Source organism: Halictus rubicundus, chromosome 7, assembly GCF_050948215.1.
Source record: "Halictus rubicundus isolate RS-2024b chromosome 7, iyHalRubi1_principal, whole genome shotgun sequence".
Lineage (NCBI taxonomy): Eukaryota > Metazoa > Arthropoda > Insecta > Hymenoptera > Halictidae > Halictus > Halictus rubicundus.
The window spans coordinates 183,133-207,147 of NC_135155.1; the positions used below are offsets into that span (position 1 = coordinate 183,133).

General features: G+C 38.2%; 2 protein-coding genes and 1 long non-coding RNA gene across 3 annotated transcripts; 1 reads left to right on the forward strand and 2 right to left on the reverse strand.

Moving 5' to 3' along the window:
• Window positions 1-7,372: 7,372 nt before the first annotated feature.
• LOC143355908 (uncharacterized) lies at window positions 7,373-8,607 on the forward strand. The gene is made up of 4 exons (XM_076791091.1): window positions 7,373-7,527; window positions 7,835-8,093; window positions 8,325-8,387; window positions 8,470-8,607. The coding sequence occupies exons 1-4, from the start codon at window positions 7,451-7,453 to the stop codon at window positions 8,605-8,607; spliced, it is 537 nt and encodes a 178-aa protein (XP_076647206.1). The 5' UTR covers window positions 7,373-7,450.
• Window positions 8,608-12,360: 3,753 nt separating this feature from the next.
• LOC143355575 (uncharacterized) lies at window positions 12,361-13,451 on the reverse strand. The gene is made up of 3 exons (XM_076790503.1): window positions 12,935-13,451; window positions 12,538-12,858; window positions 12,361-12,429 (listed from the first exon to the last, which is right to left on the reverse strand). Exons 1-3 carry the CDS (start codon window positions 13,223-13,225, stop codon window positions 12,421-12,423), a joined length of 621 nt encoding a protein of 206 aa, XP_076646618.1. The 5' UTR covers window positions 13,226-13,451; the 3' UTR covers window positions 12,361-12,420.
• Window positions 13,452-15,100: 1,649 nt separating this feature from the next.
• LOC143355821 (uncharacterized) lies at window positions 15,101-22,454 on the reverse strand. Its single transcript, XR_013082565.1, has 3 exons — window positions 22,369-22,454; window positions 15,465-15,757; window positions 15,101-15,370 (listed from the first exon to the last, which is right to left on the reverse strand). It is a non-coding gene; the product is annotated as an uncharacterized LOC143355821 (long non-coding RNA).
• Between the last annotated feature and the right edge of the window lie 1,561 nt (window positions 22,455-24,015).

A 24,015-nucleotide genomic window follows, 5' to 3' on the forward strand; every position in this document is an offset into this window, starting at 1 on the left:
TCATTTGTGTACCGAGGTCATTCCACGCGAAATCGGGCACATTTTCGGGTACTGCTGTGGGATTTTGTTCAAATTTGAATATGTTGTAGTCTTTGGCGACCTATGAACAAATGTCAAAGGATTTCTCGATATCTTAAAAATTGTTGATTTTAAATAGACGTGTTAAAAAAAGGATCACCGCAGGAACGCAGAGTTGAATCTCAGGTGTCGCGATAACTCGCTCGCTCGAACTTGTCCGATTCATTCCGAATCCGCCCGACGAAGTCGAGCAGGCAGCCCGAAACGCTCGGGCCGCCCGATGTGTCATGAAGTATCGCGCGCCCGAATCGAGCCCGCCCGACTTTCTGCGACCCGACCCGACAATTCGGGCGCCCGACAATCGCTATTTACGACTAAATGACCCTATTTTTACCTCGAGAGCTATGGATCATCCCTGTTGTAGTAATGTTTCGGCTTTTATTCAAATTTTAATATATGTATGTAGTGTTTAGTGACCGAATTTCAAAGGATTTTTCGATCTCTTATAAATTGTTGATTTTACAGACATTTCAAAAACCGTGTCACCCTTTTTCCATTAAATTCTAAGACTAGAACTCTCAAATCGACGATATGACCTTCGAATGACGAATAAAATTTTTTTTATCTTTTATTCGTTATTTGAAATTTTTATTTAGACATATATTTTGCAGACAGTACCTCGCAGACTGCAAAGCCGACAACACGAAATTCTGGTTTTGAAGTATATTTTATGAAACCCTAATTGTCAAGTAAATAATCACCACCTTCTCGTGGTTTTCATTGAGCAATGACACCTTTCTTGTAGAACATATTCAATTCACATACAAACTAACATCTATACATAACCAATCAGAATTCTCCATTCTTCTGAAGGGTTCATTTTGAAGGGGAAATTTCAGGGAATGTGACCATATTTTTTCCAACATGTGAATCACTGGCTCTTCATCGAAAAAAATGCAAAAAAAGAATTTGTTTACACTTTCCTACATTGTAAAGTTACTTGTCATGGTCGAAAAAATTATTTTATAACAGCCGTATCCTTTCTAAATTAAACAAAAAGAAGTTTAGCTGAAGTGGAGAAACAGTTTCGGTGATAATAATTCGCAAGCGAAGCCCGTTCATCGACAATGTAGGCAGAAATTGCAAACTTCGCCTGTAATTTCTAAGAATAGTTCTCAAGCTGCAAAAAAGAAATTATTGCTAAACCTCTTTTACTGTCACATGGACTACAACATATTTCATTCTAGTTAGTTACTGGAATATAACGGACATTTGTCTATTCTATAAATAAATAGTAAATAATCAGACTTTATTCGAATAGATCTTCGAATAAAGGTATCATATTGTCATCCGACACCGGCGCTCAACACGCACCAGAGACGAAACCAACAAATTATCGTGTCCGAAGAAAACCTGGTCCGTAGTACGTTCGCTGAACGAGAAGGACTTCCTCGTTCGTGTTTTTTCAGCTAATTCATCTAATACAACATATCGCGGACGATATAACGAAGACAAACGAGCATTTCTACGTTTCGTCCAGGACTAAACGCGCCAAGCGCACACAGAAAAGCCGTGATGTCATATTCGGTACAATTTGAAACAAGCAAGTAATAAAATATTATGTCTGATTTTCAAACACACTTTGCAACAAAACAAAAAGGGACAAAATTCTGTGATATATCGGAAAAGGCGTAGCGTTTATTGGCTTCATGAGAGAAATAAACTACGACGAGTTACACAGTGTGCGGTGTAATGTCTTCAAAACGTTCATTTACGACGACAATGGTGCAAAAAATAGTCCTGTAGCGTGGTCTCAGGACAGTTCTCTCGTCCTGCTACGGGGGAGGGGGGAGAGGTTTATGGCACTCTCAAGTGCTCTCTCATTTCGAGTCCTTCGACGGGGAAAATCAAATTGGCGCAGAAAAGGCTGGGGTTCCATAAAATATGGAAACACGTGTACCTGAGTAGGACAGGCCTGGCTGACAATGTCCAGATTCCCACGAGTTAGGAAATAACAAAAGGAATAATGTACGGAAATCATCGCAGTTTATAAATGGTCACTTGTCTTTCCCAAAGGTTCAATCCACGTCTGTATAGAGTCCAAATTTCGAATTTCTACCTCATCGTGGAGTAATTTACAATATTCGGCAGCATACATATCGTACATACGTAAACCTGTACTATCGATCTGCATTTGTTACGTCCCGCGATTCGCCTCGGGTGATAGCGCGAATTACGAGGTCGCGGACAAGACGTCAATAATAATAATTCAGCTTTTGGGTCCACACGGCGAGTATAACCGTGTCTGACTCGGGACACGAGACTTTCGGACACGCGTAATTATTTGACCGACACTCAAAGATCCAAACCCCTTCGGCTGACTCTCACCGGACTAGGCCCCTCCGGCTGCTTCCCACCGGGCTTCTCCTTCGGACGATGCTCGCTGGTCGGGTTGTTCAATCGCGGTGTTGCGGATGCCGGTCGTCTCGTGGAAGAGGCTCCTCTGGGTGCTCGGCGGGCTGAGGCAGGGCTCTCTCTCGGGAACGGTCGACAGGAGCCAGTGTGATCCGGGCGGGCGTCCTCCAGGGGGTCTGCTCTTGTTGACCCGTCACGACGCGCACTTTCCGGGAAAAATTAGTTACGCGGGCGATCGTCGGGACCGCTTCCGCGCCCAGTAACCGTACGAACTGGTCCTGACGTGCCGCTGCTAGGCCGTACTCGCGGGCGAGCTTTCGCAGCTGATATTTCCGGCCGGCTCGACGAGGCATGTGACTTCTCAATAGAACAATGAACGCGAACTAAACAACTACAAAATCAATGTAAGAATCTGGTGCTCGATAGCGTACCGGGCCGCTGGTGGGCTACGGGCGTACGAATAAGAACTCGGATTCAGTTCAATAAACAATCTGTTTTCTCGGAGGGTGTACCGAGCCACTGGTGGGCTGCAGACGTACACAAGAGAACACAGATTTATTACGTATATCGAAATGACAATTAATGAAGTCACATGCGACGTAGGGTAGGGATTCGATTGAATGGAGTCGTGGTTACGGTAACAGTTATTTAATCAAATAAGAAAACTATATATATATACACTTGTACCTATGGTCTAGTTATAATGCGCGAAAGAAATAACAAGGCGTGGAATGAGACGCGGAATGGAAGGGTGGAAGAACTCCAAGAGACGTCGTCTCGCGGTGGAGTTCAGGATAGAACGAACTAATTAATTAATTAGGGGCCACACTCTGCTCCTTCGGTGCGGAGTGGGTCAGTGGAGCGGGGGTGAGTCTGGGCATGGATGAATGGTGGGGTAGGAGGCATTAACGCTCGGAGTGGGGATCGCTGGACGCGATGACGTACTACCGAGCTTCGTCGCGCGGTTTAGGGCGAGGTGTTTAGCGGAAGGTACGTGTGATAGGATTGGTAGTATAAGGTGGATTGATACTTAACTATAGGATTGTTCTAATGTTCTATCGTGTTTGTGTTACAATGGTTGTGTACTTAGCGGCTATGAGTATATAATACAAAACAATACAATATCTTAAACCTACGCAAACGTCGCGTGACGTCACACAATATCGACCGTATTCTATCGCAACGTACAGTGTTTGTCGCGGAGAGACCGTGGCGCTAGTAACCGGAACCGCAAAATTGTGCCTTTTTTCTAGTCATTTTGCGTCTTAAATAAGTAAGTAATCAATTAAAAATGCATACCACCGTGTTTGTACATGTCTTTGCTATGTCTGTATAGAGCCCTTTTTTCAATACGAACACTAAATCTCGCGAAATTAAGAAAGAAAATCTCTCAGCGGCAGCCATCTTGTGACGTCATACTTGCTTCAGAATTCGAATTTCCTGCCGAATATTACAAATTACTCCACGATGAGGTAGAAATTCGCAATTTGGGCTCTATACAGACATAGATTGGACTTTTAGGAAACACAATTGACCACTTCTAAACTGCTCATTGCAATATTGAAGCGATAGTTTGAAAAGGTTTTGACCCATGCATACGTATATGGATTTCAAACCCTGCCGGCCCCCTTAAACTTCGGCCTGCGTCGGGACTTTTCGTGGCGGTTTGTGATCGCGGACGTTACCACCCCAATAATCGGCGCTGATTTTTTGAGCCATTTCGGACTCCTAGTCGATATGCGCGCGAAAAAATTAATAGATGGTGTCACGACCCTAATGGCGGCTGAACGCATAGTGACGTGTTGTGCCGATAGCGTGACGGCGATTTCCGGTGAGTCCATCTACCACAGGATCCTCGCGGGATTCCCGGACCTCTCACGGCCGTCGAGAGGACACCGCACGGCCAAATACGCGACGAAGCACCACATCCGGACGACGCCTGGCTGCCGGTACTGTGCAAGCCCCGTCGGCTGGCGGCGGATAAGCTCCGCATCGCGAAGGCGGAATTCGAGGCGATGGTGAGGGACGGAACAGCGCGCCGATCCGAAAGCTGTTGGTCATCGGCCCTACACCGGGCACCGAAGAAAAGCGGTGAGTGGCGAGAACAACCGCGGATAAATACCCGGTGCCGCACATCGAAAATTTCGCGCAGCGCTTGAGGGGAAAAAGCGTGTTTTTGACGATAGACCAGATACCAGTGAACCCGCAGGACATTGCGAAAACCGCGATCACGACCCCGTTTGGTCTCTTCGAGTTCCCCTGGATGTCTTTCGGGCTTCGAAACGCGGCGCAGACATTCCAGCGGTTCATGGACGAAGTGTTACGCGGTCTCGACTGGTGCTACGTTTACATAGACGATATTCTGGTCGCATCGAGCTCAGTCGAGGAACACGAAGGGCACCTACGCGAACTTTTTTCCCGCCTAAAAGAGTACGGGGTGCTCGTCAATGGGAGGCGCTCAGTTGCGCACAATACGATTGCGCACGTACACATTGCGCACATATCTTTTGGACACAGTATGATTGGACACAAGAAGAATCGGAAACGTTTCAATTGCGCACACGAAAAATCGGACACATTTCAACTGCGCACAAATAGAATTGGAAACATATTTATTGCGCACAGATAAAACTGGACACAAGCGAATCGCTAACAAATAGAAATGCGCACACTAATTTTAGACAGTGATGGAAATGCGGCCAAGTCGTGATTAATTTCGGGTTATGTGCGCTTGATGTTAAGTGTCAAATCCATGTTTAGGATTTCCTGTGATGAATCTGTAAAATTAACCGAAACTAATTAATATTTGAAGTGTTAAAATGAATGGTTTTTAGAGTCTGTAGTAAATGTTAGGATATAATGATTTTACTCGAAATATGATATCGATGAAGTCTATATTAAAATATAAAGTTTATAAAAGAAGAGTACAATAATTAAATGTGAATATAATATATCCCACGGAATGCATGAATTATTCAATTTTTGAAATTAATCTGATTGTGAATTAAAATAGTGACAACGAAGAGCGAAGAACTGCAAAATTATACAAATGTGTAGAATTACTTTCAAGGCTCCTGAATAATTCTGTGTAAAAAAGATAATTTAGATAAGTATATTCTGCCTATAAAACATAATCATTTTTGTAAGGAATGAATACGATACTTTGTGATTTTTCAAATTTATCTTTTACATGTGGTGTACGAAGCAGAACTATTAGCGGAATTATTTTCATTTCAACTTGGACAGATCATGATTATTGCGGGAAAATGTTTTAACGGTGAGTAACATGTAACTTGTGATCTTGAAAAGTATTATATTCTTAAATAAAAAGCATTAATAACTTAATTATATGTTACGTACATGATCGTGCTTTTTACAATTTGTTTTAAAACTGTTAATCACCGTGTAATGTCACGGCAGCTTTTAGAATGATAAATGTAAACGGAGATTGAATTTCCCCAATCAGATGTACGTGCTTTTTTATAGACACGTAATCACTTTTCTTATTCATTTTAACAACATAATATACAGTGAAAAGTGAACCTTGCGTTTGAGCTTTAATTCATGTATTTTTTCAATGTATGAAATAAGTAAAGGAAAAATTAAGTAAGCAGTGCTGCGTAGAATTCAAATATACTTGAAATATTATAATATGTAAATAGTTTAAGACTCTATAACAATAAAAAGTGGGAACTTAGTAAACTCGACTCTAAACAGTTCTGTATTTATTTCATTTTATGTTGTGTAAAGGCTTTTTTATTGATAAGTACTTGTTTAGAAAGTATACAATAATTTTCTAGTCACAGAGGCTACATTTTTTACCATTTATTAGATAAACTCAAAGTGTCTTATGATATACACTAATTTTACTGTGCACTAATTTCTATTATGTGACATACGTAGTATGTCACAATAAAAAAATGGTTCAGGTAAATGTTATTCAGTTTGATGAGAGTTATCACAATAATGTAAATTGATACCGCTTTCCATTTAAAAAACTTTAAGAGTCAAAATAATTTGTTGTGCATTAAGAGATTAGCCTCTGTGGACTAATTAATTTAATAGAAAGATTCTCAGTAAACAACTTGTAACTCTTTATTTGGCAAACTCTGCATATTTAATTAATATTGGGTTATTCGGAAAGTAATTTCGTTTTTTGGGTAAATATTTGAGAAAACCCTATTTCGCAAACAAATAGTTATTGAGATACAAGCTGAAAAAGTTTTTGCAGAATTTGACTTTGTGGTGTTATACGTATAGACAAAAATAATCAAGATAAAATGTTCCACATTCTTTTTCAGCGTATATCTCAATAACTACTTGTTTGCGACATATAATTCCTTTCAAACTTTTTCTCTTCTCGATGAGTAGGATATGTTGATGTAAACAAATGTTTAACAACAATGTTCTTTGTTATAACTAATTTTACGGCAAGTTTCTATATCATCGATAATATCATAAAGAAAAGAATAAACGAAACCAAACCAAAACCAAGTATATCTTCATTTTTATGTTTTTCACAAGCATTTGTTTAGTCAGCGACCATCATTTGTTATTTTACATGGACGCAATTTTACGCACGCAACGCGTAGCTAACAAATATCACAATATATTGTTTGAATCAATTATTCAAGGTAATTATCGTATTTCTATATTCATTTCTATAAAATGTGTAATCTTAACTTTACCATGTCGTTAATGTTTTACCACTTTTTTTTACATTTGTTTAATTGTGGCTGTTCAAAATTCATTGTATAGACGATAATATTTTGTTTTCTGAAACTACGTATATTGTTAATAGATGGAAAAAATCGCAGGGAAAGCGAAAGGGACTTTTATTTATGTACACAACGATTATGCTTACAATAAAGATAGTCGCAGTGAAAACATTTATCGGTGCAACACTCGACGAACTACACGATGTTGTGGGGCTGCAATGACTCTTAGCGATGGTTCTGTTTCGTTAATAAAATCCCATAATCACCCTGGTCAAGAATATCTTGCTACACGGTATTTGATGATACAAGAAATGACAAAGCTGAGTCGGGAGACATTGATCCCATTTAAACAAATATTTGATGATGTTTGTAGAAAGTATGTTTATGCTTACTGTTCTTATGTGTTTCTTTTATTAACTTTTTTTGGAGAAATATTGATCTCCCTATCGATATGTGACACTCTCACCGATTTCAAAGATTTTTGAATATGTTGCAGAAATGATTAGGGATAGCAGGTGTACACAGGAAAGAACAACCATACGGAGTTAGTTTGTGTTAAATTTTTAGAACGTGGGGGGGGGGGGGGGGTATTTAAAACACATTAAAAAATCACAAAAATTAATTGTTGACAGTGTCACATATCGATAAATTCATTGAAATATTATACAAATGTTTATTTAAAGACATCCAGATGCTGCAGCTTATTGTTCATTTACAAAATTAAGGCCAACGTTGTACAGACAGAGAGCTAATTTCAAACCCGCAATTCCACAATCCTTAGAAATTTTGTATGGCCAGATGAAAATTTATCAACCATTGGAAAATCTAAATGTATGTCTTGTGAAGTCATTAAAAGACGAAACCGCTGTAATAATTACAACTGATGGGTTGCTGGAAGGATTGAAGAAATCAAAAGAAATATTCGTTGATGGAACATTTGCAGTAAGTAGCATAAAACTCTTAGAAATTTTATAATGTTTTTCTTTAATGATTTAATTATCTTAAAATCTACATAACTACAATACTTATACTATGTTATATAAATTACAGAAGCTATTTAACTTAGATGTTTATATCAAGTATATCAAACTTTTCAAAGTAAACTTTTAATGTGTATATACTTAATAGATAATAATAATAATAGTAAATAATAGTAGTCGTCTGTAATTTTAGGTTTTACCCAAGGAACCTCACATGGGGCAGCTCTACACCATCCATATACGCTGCATGGATAATGTAAAACATAATTTATATTAGATTTACTTCTTAAATTGTATCTAATGCTCCTTCACGAACATAAAGAATTGCTTTTTTTCAGGGTATTGCAACTATACTTGTTCTATGTGAAAGACGGACGGCTACACTATATGCTGTGTTACGAGCCAGGGCTATGAGCGACGCGGGAGGCCGGCGAGGGGATTTTTACCCCAGGAATATGGTTTCAATTGTTAGTTAGGTACGCGGACGCACCCGATACGAAATCGAGGAGCCGCTAGGATAGTTGACGTCGAGGACGCACCTGATGCGAAATCAGGGAACCTCTGGGAGGTTGGTGTCAAACGCAGACGCACCCGATGCGAAATCGAGGAGCTACTAGGAGGATGAAACTTCATGCACGCACCCGATGCGAAATCGAGGAGTCACTAGGGAACACGCGGCGAACCCGATACGAAAGGAGGTTGTATAAGAGCGCGGACGCACCTGATGCGAAATCAGGGAGCTGCTAGGATGCGGAAGAACCCAATGCGAAATCGGGGATCCGCCTAGGATGGTATAATTTCGTGGACGCACTCAATGCGAAATCGAGGAGCCACTATGTTGGAGAAATCTTCGTTGAATTGAATTTAAGTATTAGTAAGCCTCGTAACTTCTATATAAATTTAATTGATACAATCCGAGCGGTTAGATTGTATCGTGTGGGAACGTTCAATTATTATATTAGGATTTTAGGCAATAATTAAGGGTACGCGAGTTAAAAAACAAGACAATTTATTCTGAATTGAAATTACTACAAGTGTTGTTGTTTGTGTCGCGAATGAATATAATAAATGTACAATTAGAGGAATTGTTTACCTATGTTGCACGGTGTTGACGCACTGGCAATGCGGGGTTAGATGGCGATTGTTGAATGCCAAATAGAATATATACCGAACTAACGGAATCTATAAGGTTATGAATTGATTCGAAAGGGACTTTAACCCGATCTCACTAGACTTGACTCTGTAACGCGACGTGACTGCACGATTACTATAACGTTACGGAACCGTTTCTGAATCTCAACTGAACCGCTTCTCGACTAACCGAAGAGGATGAAAATGAACGGGTTTATATACCTTGAAAATGAAAGGGGTACTCTGTTTAAGATTTAATGTCACGTAGGGTCACAGTCACATTTTTTGTCATTTCTAATGAAAAGCAGGCCTCAGTTAGATTTTGGAAAAAGGGGTTAATGAAGGTTATCCGGGCTATTTCTTATCAGAATATTAATTAACGGATGCCAGAGGGGAGTGTCTAGAGATTTTGATATAAAGAAGGCATACAGTATCTTGTGTTAATAAAAGGGGGCCTGTTGGGACGCTTTTCGTTCTCAGAAAAAGAGATTAGAATTTCTAGTCGAAATGAATATGGAGAACGTCTTCATACGTAACAGCTGCTATATGGAAAAAGATATTTAATTTAATACCTGAATTGGCAAATAATATAAGATTCATAATGAGTGATTATGAAGCAGCCGCTGTTACAACTCTACATGAGTTATTTCCTAATGCACATATACATGGTTGCTGGTTTCATTATTGTCAAGTTTGTGATACTGTTTGAAGTTATATGTTATCATACATATTACAATTTTGTCTATTATAGAAATCTACATTTTTTGTCATACATATATTGCAGGCTATTCTTCGAAAGTGGCGCAAGCTTGGTTTGACTAATGTACCTAATACGGTTGTGCGTATGGCAATGTCTCCAGCTTTAGTACCTGAAACAAAGTTTCAACAAGCCATATTAATTCTTTTATTTATGACTTACATGCGAACTAATTGGTTAAAAAAGGCATCACAAGTAAGCGTGTACAATACCGAGCGTCGAGCTCTGAAAGTCGAAGAGCCAGCAACTGAAAAAACGGTATACATACAATGTAAGCAGATGGAGAATCACGCACGATTGAAAGTTTAAACTTTTAGATTTTTCAATATACCTTCATAAAATTATTACGAGTGAATTGAGGTACTTTTCCTGATGAAAATGAGTTCAAACTCGAGTGTAATCGAACAATTTTTATTGATACGTAATGTTACGATAAAAATTATAAGCTTATTGAAGATAGTCCAAATGATGTCATGTTTAGACTCATTTTCATAGCTATGATAATTCTAGACTTATGATTCAATGAGAAAAGGGTAACACGTTTTCTTATATGTCTCTATAATCAACAATTTTTAATATATCAAAAAGTCACCATATTTAAATTTGAACAAAATCCGAAATTTAACTCCAAAATGTGTCCGTTTTCGCGTGGTATGACCCATCTGTGAAAGTCAATTAGAATCTCGTTGTAAATATTGAAGATCTCTTAGTAAATAATTATCGCATCCGCTGTCTAGTGATAGCCGTACCGTACACCCAAAAAGGCCAATCGCCAAAAATTGTGTTAAAAACTCAAATATTGAGTATTTCCAATATTACAAGTGGCGTATTTAAGTTTGTAAATTTAGCCTTTTTGCCCAGCAATTGTGTATGTCCACGTACGTTCAGATTATCTGTAAAAAACAATTTAGTAAGAAATGAGTTCTTCTCTAGCAATACTAAATTTAGTCCATATAAATTTTACTTTTGTCCTCCAATTCTTCATTGCTTCTTTTCTTCGTACATTTTTTATATGCGCCTGGAATTATTTAAATAATTATTAAGATTGTAGATTTACCGGTTGTTATTATAGTTTGGTTAAATGTTGTCTCTCTACTGTACCCAGACAGCACTGAGACGTCTTAAATATGTCTCTAATCAAGTAAAGTCGTTTTTCCAGGATTGCAATACAAAAAGTTTGTTTTCAGTAGACAATTTGCATTATTCAGAAGCATACAACTGCGCATATAGCTATTTTCATAGGTACATGCTTGCCGAATAATGCAAATTACGCCTCATAAACGTAAAAATAGGACTATCGAGGGCGATCGCGGCCTTGATTAATCTTTTATCTAGCACTTTTCACTGCTGAAAAATCCCATCTTTGTATTATCGAGAAATGAGAACGCGCATCCTGCACCCTTGCAATTCTGGAAACGAGTCTACCGCCTTAAGTATTAACTTACTTTGATTTTGATCAGTAATTTCATTTTCTATAACAGAAATCGGTTCTGGAGTAGTGCAAACATGATCCGCTATAAATAAGGAAAATATTTTATATATTTTATTAAAGTGATTATTATTTTAATATTAATGCATTATTAATTAGATGATGTCTACGTATAAGTAAAATGTTGAAAATTTTGCAACCTCAGTAAATCAATAAAAGAAATTAAAACATCAACATCAGAGATTTAAACATCTCTTAATGAGATTAAATGATTTTCTTATGAGAATCCTCATTACACATCGTTTTAACCAGTCCCGCGTGCTTAAATTATTAACACATTCGAGACAGGTAACGTAGTCCTACGACATTTCAAATTCTGTAGCTAAATACCGATAGCGTAGTCGTAGACCTACGTTCTTAACCTTACGATATTCAGCTATAGGCGGTACACAGCTAAAAGTCTCACTCGATAAAACCGCCAGTCGTGAATGTGTTAACAGTTCAAAGTAAAGGTGGATGGAAGCTTATTTTGACTGAGGTCATTGCGGTTCTGGGAAAAACTAATGTGCTATGAAAACAATGCGCGATTAGAACAATCCCTATTTTTGTCTACACCAATTTTCATACTTTACCTTCACAATCTCCATACATTAATATCTTATGACCCTTATGAAACGATAATAAAAACTCTTTCAAAGTTAATCTAAAAAACAATAAGTAAATATCTTTTATGTGTAATTATATTTTTTAATCTATGTATTTTATAAAGCATTATAAAGAAAACAATCAGACGTAGTTTAAGGAACCTAAGCATAACATTTAGGACAAAATCAAACCTTCCACTAGCAAGATGTTTTTGTAGTGTTCCAATCTTATTATCTCTTATTACACTTTTCTTGTTGCTTTTACGACGTACACATTGTCCTTCATGGAGTCTTCTTATTTTAATTTCTTCATCTATTATTAGTTGCTTTAGAGTTTCTGTAAAGTTTACAGTTAATTTAGCTTGGATGAGAAATCGTTTTATAAAATTTTGTTTTATACACAAATAAAAATGCATAAACGAAATAAAATTAATGAAAGAATTACCCAAAAATGTCCATATGTTTTTTTTCCTCTTCCTAGCTTCAATGAAACAACATTATTGTAAGACTCGGTGGTATTGTTTGTTCTCATAGGACAATCATATACTGAAACTTTTTCTGCTTTTGGCCACCACGTGGATCGTATGTATTCGATAAAAATTTTAATTGCAGCATGCTCAGCGGTAAAAAAAGCTGCTTCTCTTTCAATTTCAGTGAAACCTTTTTCAAAGAGGTCTGCAGGAGCTAAAGCTAAAGTCATTGCCATTGACAATACTTTAGTTGGTGCATCTGTGAGACCTAAATGGCGCCATTTTCGTAATAAAGCCTATAAAACGTACAATTAGTTTAAAATTATATCTTTTTATGGACAGAAACTTTATTCCCTATAAAATTATATAAACCTGATTATAGTGGAACCAGCAGCCTTTTACACTGCTCGATGGAAACTGCTGCTCCAATGCAATCATTGCTGCAGTTTCATAGTCAGTCATCGTAAACTTCAAATTCTTATGAAGCATTGTAGCTAATTCTTTTATCTTCCTCCATATTGCTATATACATAGCTTTTGTTAATGTTTCGCACAATATAAATATTGTACCCACTCCCTTCGAAAGCAAAACTTTAATAAGTATAATACAAGCTCTAAAATTTGGTATTACTATCAATACGATGTGCATTTTTACCCTGATCATAGGGCAGTTAACATGTATTAAAGGGAACGAATAAAAATTGTATTCACTTTTATGCTTGTAGTAAAATAACAAAATAAATAATGTTACAATGGGATATTTAAAACAAACGTAAAAATTTCGAATGACAAAAGATAGAATTTATTTATTACGATACAGATTTATTCGTTACTAATAAATAATTTTTCTTCAAATAATATCGTTACTCGTGATTCAGGAATAAATTCTTTCGTTACCCTTTATAGTCAAAATACAATTTTCCTAATATTGCCTATACACATTATACAATTATAGTATAAAAACTAAAATAACATACTTTAATAATGCATATTATACTTACAGTATCCATGTATACAATGTGAATAATATAAAGTTGTGCAATTGGTGGTTTAGAAGGTAAAATCTTGAATGGAAATAAAATACAAATTGTGTAGAATTGAATAGAAATAAAATATAATATATATAAGAGATATAATATATGTACGTAAAAGAAAACACACACACATCACATGTATCACATTATGTCCCCCTTCATATCAAACACCTTTCGGAAGAACATTTTTTTTAACATTTTATGTTCCTTCTGAGAAATTAAAAACAGTCCACTTATTATATAATCCGTTCATACATAATGTATACATTCAGTATTATGTCTCTGTACTACATATTACAATGAATACCAGGTATTTCGTTTATCTTATCTATTTTAATGTCTTCATTACTTTTACAGATTAAAAAATGTACAAAAAAATAGTTGTTTTCATTTTCATGTTTTTCTGTCAAGAAAATTTTTTTCATGTTTCAAAGTTCATCGACAATTTTTTTATAACAGCGACACATTTTTACTATTGTAGCTAATAAAAATGGATTTTAAACACGTTTGTTGATCTTGAAATGACCAAACAATTCATAATAATTTGAAGGAAACTAATAAATTTAATATTTTCTTGTCTTACCAATGTCTTTGTTATTTTACAAGAAACGGTCCTTGCCTGTCCAAGTGGCGACAGTTCACGGTAATGAAATACCGTGCTGGAAGTGAGGACACTACATCTATAGTCAGCAGTCGCTCGAAAAATTCTTGACTTAGAACATAATTAATAAAGTAAACCTCTATAGAAATATTTTCTTCGTCTTGAGAGTGATAGAGGTCATATGAAGTATTTCTTGATAGCCTCCTTTAAATTATCATGAATTTTCAAACTTTTGCAAACTTTGCAAATTTTTTTCCAAGCTACTTCAGTCTAATAAACTTTTTGAATTTGCAAAAAACAACAACGATATTAAAGTGGACAAAATCATAGAAATACCTTATATATTAATAATAATATGTATACACACTTTACACGCTGATATAATGTTGTGTGTATTGTCTTATGTGTCTATACACACATAAATTGTACAAGATGTAACAGAATATGTGCAATCCACTTCAGAAGCTGATTGTACATCTTAATCAATGAAAAAATTCATATAAACATATGCTTGATCTATCTTTGTTTAAGAGATGTAACGAATTTTGTAAAAAGAGCAAACTCTGTCCGTACACTGCAGTAAACCGATATATCTCATAAGTATATAATAAATTTTATGATTTCGGCGCAAGGTTCGATCATTTATAGAAAAACAGCAAATGTGTAATTAATTAAACATGTTTCTCGATGTTTCGATCCTTATGTGGATCATTCTCAAAGAGACATTTTTTGCGTCACAAAATTAAAACAGAAAATTCGTTTTATCTCACAATTAAAGACAGAAAGAACATTCATTTATATGAATATTTTTCACTGTTTTTAGGTATAGTATAATCACAGTTCCTGAGGTCATTCTCATATGTTCTGTTACACCCTATATATTTTACTTTACTTTATAACTTGCATACTACTTACGGAAAAAGTACCATCAGCATAGATACAGTGGGAGGTATCAAGAACCTTCAAAAGTGTGCCAGTAGTGAATAAAATTGCTACTTTACCCTCTTCATCCTTTATTACTATTTTAGTAATGTTATCCATGAAAGAATGAATCTCAATGCAGTCACTTATCGCGATTAAATTAGGTGCAACTTGTGGGTAGCTTTTTTGTCTTTCTCGGAAAAGTACAGCTTTTATACTGTTATACGATAATGTGCTTGCAGCAATAGGATACCTAGACAAAAAAATTTTTTTAGTTTGTTAATATATATTTTTAATCTATTTCATATTGTTCAAACTTTCTTTAAAAAATATGGGACAATAATTACTCTCTACAGATGTCATCGAATATCTTTTTTAATGGGATTAATGTCTCCCGACATAGTTGAAGCATATCACTCTTCATTTTCTCCCGCTGGATTGTATGAAACAATTTAGAATGTTTGTGGGGTTTTAGTAAAGTAACATAACCATCGCTAAGAGTCATTGCAGCCCCACAACATCGTGTAGTTCGTCGAGTGTTGCACCGATAAATGTTTTCACTGCGACTATCTTTATTGTAAGCATAATCGTTGTGTACATAAATAAAAGTCCCTTTCGCTTTCCCTGCGATTTTTTCCATCTATTAACAATATACGTAGTTTCAGAAAACAAAATATTATCGTCTATACAATGAATTTTGAACAGCCACAATTAAACAAATGTAAAAAAAAGTGGTAAAACATTAACGACATGGTAAAGTTAAGATTACACATTTTATAGAAATGAATATAGAAATACGATAATTACCTTGAATAATTGATTCAAACAATATATTGTGATATTTGTTAGCTACGCGTTGCGTGCGTAAAATTGCGTCCATGTAAAATAACAAATGATGGTCGCTGACTAAACAAATGCTTGTGAAAAACATAAAAATGAAGATATACTTGGTTTTGGTTTGGTTTCGTTTATTCTTTTCTTTATGATATTATCGATGATATAGAAACTTGCCGTAAAATTAGTTATAACAAAGAACATTGTTGTTAAACATTTGTTTACATCAACATATCCTACTCATCGAGAAGAGAAAAAGTTTGAAAGGAATTATATGTCGCAAACAAGTAGTTATTGAGATATACGCTGAAAAAGAATGTGGAACATTTTATCTTGATTATTTTTGTCTATACGTATAACACCACAAAGTCAAATTCTGCAAAAACTTTTTCAGCTTGTATCTCAATAACTATTTGTTTGCGAAATAGGGTTTTCTCAAATATTTACCCAAAAAACGAAATTACTTTCCGAATAACCCAATATTAATTAAATATGCAGAGTTTGCCAAATAAAGAGTTACAAGTTGTTTACTGAGAATCTTTCTATTAAATTAATTAGTCCATAGAGGCTAATCTCTTAATACACAACAAATTATTTTGACTCTTAAAGTTTTTTAAATGGAAAGCGGTATCAATTTACATTATTGTGATAACTCTCATCAAACTGAATAACATTTACCTGAACCATTTTTTTATTGTGACATACTACGTATGTCACATAATAGAAACTAGTGCACAGTAAAATTAGTGTATATCATAAGACACTTTGAGTTTATCTAATAAATGGTAAAAAATGTAGCCTCTGTGACTAGAAAATTATTGTATACTTTCTAAACAAGTACTTATCAATAAAAAAGCCTTTACAAAACATAAAATGAAATAAATACAGAACTGTTTAGAGTCGAGTTTACTAAGTTCCCACTTTTTATTGTTATAGAGTCTTAAACTATTTACATATTATAATATTTCAAGTATATTTGAATTCTACGCAGCACTGCTTACTTAATCTTTTCTTTACTTACTTCATACATTGAAGCGGACAAATTCCGGAGCAGTGATGGCAATTTAAAATACATGAGGGATAGGTTAGTCGGGAGTCTGCGACTACGGTCGGGCGCGAATGTGATTTCCCAGATCAAGGGAAAGATGGCGTCACGGTGGTTCCGCCCGCAATTTAACGAATGCGGGAGAAAGGTGGCGTGATGTTTTGTTTCACGCGGGAATGAGCGATCGCGGCGGCGTGGCGTGGCGATTGTTTTTTTTAGGATATACGTTGTAACGGTCGAATGCAGCACGTTGTCACGTCGTTTGTTGTATTTCGTATTTTTTTTATTAAATCGTTAGTTGTCATAACCTAACCGTCTCTTCATTTCCGTCACCCTCGATAAAATCGATCCTACAATTGGTGGCTCGTCCGGGATCGAGAGATTGAGACGGATCGCGAAGTTTGTACGGGGGTTAGAGAACGTGGCGTAACGTCGCACGGCGGTCGTTCGGTTCGCGAGTGAGACGATCAGGTTTTACGGTTGTACGGTGCGGTGGAAAGTTGACCACGTGCCGATAAGTTGTGCCTATTTAAGTTGTAAATCTCGTGAAAGAACGGTCGAGCAATATACGAGGAAGAACCATGAATCCAACACCAGGAAAGAGTACAGACAACGATACGAAAGGCGGAGATGAGGCTGACAAGAAGGAAAAACAGAGTGAGAAGCTGGACGAGGAAACGATATACGAAATGAAGGTAGACCAATTGAAAAGAGAATTGAAAGCCCGCGGTTTGTCATTGGTGGGGAAGAAATGGGAATTGCGTACGCGATTGTTAGTAGCCATGCAAGATGATACGAAAAAAGAAACCGAAGATGAAGATGAGACCACGGAGGTTGACGAGGAAAGCAGTGAGGAAGAGGAAGACGGAGAACAGAGGAACAGGAAGAGGAACCGGAAGCGAAAGGAAAGCAAATTTACCATCAAAGACGTAGAGGGTAGTCTTTGCTATTTCACTGGAGACGATAAACGACAGGTTAAAAAGTGGATATCGAATTTCGAAGATACAAGCGAGTTATTAGGCTGGGATAGCATACAGAGTTTTATATATGGCAAAAAAATGTTGCAAGGATCAGCAAAAAAATTCGTGACGTTTGAAAAGGGAATCACGTCGTGGGAAAAATTGAAACGTTGTCTAATCCGTGAATTCCATGTTCGGAAAAACAACGCGGAAGTGCACGCCCAGCTGTATCGGCGAAAGAAATTACCCAGTGAGACCAGTCGGCAATACATTTATGAAATGCAAGAGATAGCGGAGCAAGGAGACATCGAGGAAGATGCTCTTATACAGCATATAGTTGACGGTATACCGGATAACAACGAGTCAAATAAAGCAATTCTGTATAGTGCTAGAAGTTTACGAGCATTAAAGAAAAATCTGGAGGTATATGACCGGTTGAGAGAAAGAACCGACCGGAAAAAGGGAGTGACGAGGAAAGAAGAGTCGAAGAAAGACGAAAGAAGGGTAACAAGTAAGGCAGCGTCGAAGGACAAAACAAAGTCACACTGCTACGCGTGCGGATCGACGGAACATGCAGTGAAGGAATGCCCGAATAAAGACAAAGGCCCGAAGTGTTTCGGCTGCAATGAATTTGGACATATCTCGAAGGCATGCCCGAAAAGGAGTGAAGAAGAGCAGCGGAAGTCAGTGAATTGTGTGCGAAGTGCGGACGATAAACTCGCGGTCGTAACAATCAATAACGTTATGTGCTACGCGTTAATAGACACGGGCAGTGACGTAAATTTGATTCGAGAAGATGTTTTTAAAAAGATTGCAAGTGCGAAGTTATGTGCAACGCGTCGAGTGTTGACGGGCTTCGGGAATTTGCAAACAATACCGGTGGGTCGGTTCGACGCGAATTTAAGTGTAGATGGAACGGAATATAATACCGAAATTTTAGTAGTACCGTCGGAAGCGATGACGTCCGAAGTCATTTTGGGGCGAAATTTTTTAGCGCAGGTAGAAGTGTACATTCGCGGCGGTGAGATTACCATAAGACCGGTGAATATCGCGGTTTCGGGATTGAAAGAGACGTGCGAGTGTGACAGAACGAATGATGTCGTATCGGACGACGTAAGAAACGAAGTAGGGAAGCTGATGCAAATTAATTACGTGGAAGAGAGTGAATTAGACGTGTCTCAAAAATGCCGCGAGAGAATAAACGTGTTAGTTACGAATTATCAGCCAGCGAGAAATACGAATACGTCGGTAGAGACAAAGATCGTGTTGCGCAGTGAGGAGCCGATTAGTCATCGTCCGAGGCGGCTGGCTCCAAGAGAGAAAGCGGTGTTAGACAAACAGATAGGTGAGTGGCTGGAGAAGGGCATAATATACCCCAGCACCAGCGAATTTTCGAGTCCAGTGGTGATTGTGCCGAAAAAGAATGGGGAATACCGGGTGTGTATAGATTATAGAAAAATAAACAGACAAATGCTGCGCGATAGATTTCCCATGCCTCTTATACAAGACAGTATAGATTCCTTAGCCGAAGCGCGAGTGTTCTCGTTGATAGATTTAAAGAGCGGGTTTTTACATGTACCGGTAGAGAAAAATAGTCGGAAATACACGGCGTTTGTGACCCCGAGTGGGCAGTATGAGTTCGCGAAGACTCCGTTTGGTCTGTCGAATAGCCCAGCTAGTTTTACGCGTTTTATAACCGAAATTTATAAGGAGTTAATTCGGAATAAAAGCGTTATTATATACGTCGACGATATAATAATTCCAGGGAAAACCGGAGAAGACGCGTACGAGAAGTTAGTAGAAGTGTTAAAAATTGCGGCGAGAAACGGGTTAGAAATTAACTGGTCGAAATCTAAGTTTATGCAGACGCGTGTAGAATACCTAGGTCATGAACTTGAGGGCGGATGCGTATATCCCTCGCCTCTGAAGACGAAAGCGGTACAACATTTTCCGACGCCGAGAAATAGAAAACAAGTGCAGAGTTTCTTAGGCTTAACGGGTTATTTTAGAAAATTTATTCGTGATTATGCTAAACTGGCCCGTCCGCTATCGGAACTATTAAAGAATGAAGCAAAATTTCGGTTTGGGACGGATCAACAAAGATCATTCGATACGTTAAAGAGTGCGTTATCGAGCGGGCCGGTGTTGCGTATTTACAGTCCGACGGCGGAGACCGAATTACATACAGACGCGAGTAAAGAGGGATATGGCGCGGTGCTGCTGCAGAAAGATGTAGGAGAAAAAATGTTGCATCCAGTGCATTACATGAGTAGGAAAACTTCCGATGCCGAAAAGAATTATCATTCGTACGAACTCGAATTATTGGCGGTTGTAAGAGCGGTGCAAAAGTTTAGGGTGTATTTGTTAGGAGTAAAATTTAAATTAGTTACCGATTGTGAGGCGTTGAAAAAAACGTTGTATAAACAGGATATAGCACCTAAGGTCGCGAGATGGGCGTTGACATTACAGGAGTTCGATTACGAAGTCGAGCACCGATCGGGATCTCAGTTGCGTCACGTCGATGCGTTAAGTAGGTACCCCGTTCGCGTGATCGAGGACAGATTAATGAATACGTTGCGTGCGAGGCAAGAGGAAGATGACCGAATCCGAGCGATAAAGCAGGTGCTACAAAGCGAACCCTATGAAGACTACGTCCTGGAAAATAATCTCGTGATGAAACAAGTTGGAGATAAGAGAGTTATGGTCCTACCAGCTTCTATGTACAATGAGGTCATCAGGAGGGAGCACGAGAATGGGCATTTCGGAGTAAAGAAGATGGCTGAGAAAATTATCGAAGAATTTTATATACCGAAATTGACGGAGAAACTGGAGAGGTACGTGAAGTGTTGCATACCCTGTATATTAGCAGAAAAGAAGAAAGGAAAGGTAGAGGGAGAATTAAAACCAATACCTAAAGGAGATGTACCATTGTCAACGTACCACGTAGATCATATGGGACCAATGACGACTACAGGTAAATCGTATAAGTACATTTTCGTAGTCGTAGATGCATTCTCCAAGTTTGTATGGATATATCCCACCAAGACGGTAAGAACAACGGAAGTACTGGACAAGTTGGGTCTGCAGCAGAAGACCTTTGGAAACCCAACTCGGATAATTTCAGATAGAGGGACTGCATTTACATCGAATGAATTCCGTGAGTATTGCACCGGGGAAAATATCGAGCACATACTCATCACCGCAGGAGTGCCGCGAGGAAACGGACAGGTCGAGAGAATGAACCGAATTATAATACCGGTATTGACTAAATTGTCATTGGATAATCCGGACAGATGGTATCGGTATGTAGACAAGGTGCAGCGCAGTATTAACAGCACTTACCAACGTAGCGTAGGGATGTCCCCGTTCGAAGTAATGTTTGGAGTAAAAATGAAACAGCAGGAAGACTTCAAAATTCTTGAGCTGATTCAACAGGAAGCAACAGAGCTATACAATGAAGAGCGGGACAAGTTACGGGAGATGGCGAAGGAAAATATAACTAAAATACAAGAGGAGAATCGAAGGAGTCACAGAAAAAACAGCAAGGCAGCGACAATGTACAGAGAGGGCGATTTGGTTGCCATTAAAAGGACACAGTTTGGGCCCGGTCTTAAAATAAAGGCGAAATTCTTGGGGCCCTATAAAGTAACGAAAACGAAGCGGAATGACAGGTACGAAGTTGTTCGCATGGGAGACGGAGAAGGTCCTCGTCTCACTTCTACGTCAGCAGATTTCATGAAGCCGTATGGAAGGACCTCTTCGGGGAACGAAGAGGATGAAGCAGGAATGGCCGAATGAGGGATAGGTTAGTCGGGAGTCTGCGACTACGGTCGGGCGCGAATGTGATTTCCCAGATCAAGGGAAAGATGGCGTCACGGTGGTTCCGCCCGCAATTTAACGAATGCGGGAGAAAGGTGGCGTGATGTTTTGTTTCACGCGGGAATGAGCGATCGCGGCGGCGTGGCGTGGCGATTGTTTTTTTTAGGATATACGTTGTAACGGTCGAATGCAGCACGTTGTCACGTCGTTTGTTGTATTTCGTATGTTATTTATTAAATCGTTAGTTGTTATAACCTAACCGTCTCTTCATTTCCGTCACCCTCGATAAAATCGATCCTACATACATGAATTAAAGCTCAAACGCAAGGTTCACTTTTCACTGTATATTATGTAGTTAAAATGAATAAGAAAAGTGATTATGTGTCTATAAAAAAGCACGTACATCTGTTTGGGGAAATTCAATCTCCGTTTACATTTATCATTCTAAAAGCTGCCGTGACATTACATGGTGATTAACAGTTTTAAAACAAATTGTAAAAAGCACGATCATGTACGTAACATATAATTAAGTTATTAATGCTTTTTATTTGAGAATATAATACTTTTCAAGATCACAAGTTACATAATACTCACCGTTAAAACATTTTCCCGCAATAATCATGATCTGTCCAAGTTGAAATGAAAATAATTCCGCTAATAGTTCTGCTTCGTACACCACATGTAAAAGATAAATTTGAAAAATCACAAAGTTTCGTATTCATTCCTTACAAAAATGATTATGTTTTATAAGCAGAATATACTTATCTAAATTGTCTTTTTTACACAGAATTATTCGGGAGCCTTGAAAGCAATTCTACACATTTGTATAATTTTGCAGTTCTTCGCTCTTCGTTGTCACTATTTTAATTCACAATCAGATTAATTTCAAAAATTGAATAATTCATGCATTCTGTGGGATATATTATATTCTCTTCTTTCATAAACTTTATATTTTAATATAGACTTCATCGATATCATATTTCGAGTAAAATCATTATATCCTAACATTTACTACAGACTCTAAAAACCATTCATTTTAACACTTCAAATATTAATTAGTTTCGGTTAATTTTACAGATTCATCACAGGAAATCCTAAACATGGATTTGACACTTAACATCAAGCGCACATAACCCGAAATTAATTACGAGTTGGCCGCATTTCCATCACTGTCTAAAATTAGTGGGCGCATTTCTATTTGTTCGCAATTCGCTTGTGTCCAGTTTTATCTGTGCGTAATAAATATGTTTCCAATTCTATTTGTGCGCAATTGAGATGTGTCCGATTTTTCGTGTGCGCAATTGAAACGTTTCCGATTCTTCTTGTGTCCAATCATACTGTGTCCAAAAGATATGTGCGCAATGTGTACGTGCGCAATCGTATTGTGCGCAACTGAGCGCCTCCCTCAGGACCGTCGGTTGATCGACAAAATCACCGGCCTATCGGTAACCGGAACAATACCGACCGGCACGGTCGAATCGGCTCAATGCGTGGCACCAGTGCGGGACAGTGTGGTATACGCGCTGTTAAAACAATTCCAGGGTATTACGCGTCCCTCAGTGTGTGGCAGTGCGGTGAAACACGATGTGAAGCATCACATCGTGACGACACCGGGACCTCCCGTATCGCAGCGACCGCGGCGTCTCACGACGGACCGGCTGAAGGCGGCGAAGCGGGAATTCGAGTACATGCTGCAACAGGGCATCACTCGTCCGTCAAAAAGTGCCTGGGCATCGCCGTTACACCTGGTGCCCAAAAAGAATAGTGAGTGGCGTCCGTGCGGGGACTATCGCGCGTTGAACGCTAGGACGGTACCCGACGCGTACCCAGTGCCGCACATTCAAGACTTCGCGCAGAGTCTACACGGGAAAACTGTATTTTCGAAAATAGACCTAGTGCGCGCGTACCAACAGATCCCGGTCGCGGAAGCAGACATTCATAAGACCGCGATCACTACGCCGTTCGGGTTATTCGAATTCCCGGTGATGACTTTTGGACTGCGTAACGCCGCGCAAACGTTCCAACGTTTTATGGACGAGGTAGTGCGCGGGTTAGACTTTGTGTACGTTTACATTGACGATGTGCTGGTGGCGTCGGACTCAAAAGAGCAACACCTCGGACACTTGGAACAATTGTTCCAGAGGTTCGCCAAGTTCGGGGTAGTGATAAATTCGGCAAAGTGCGAATTTAGCGTCCCGGAGGTGCCTTTCCTCGGGTTCACGGTCGGCAAAACAGGGATTT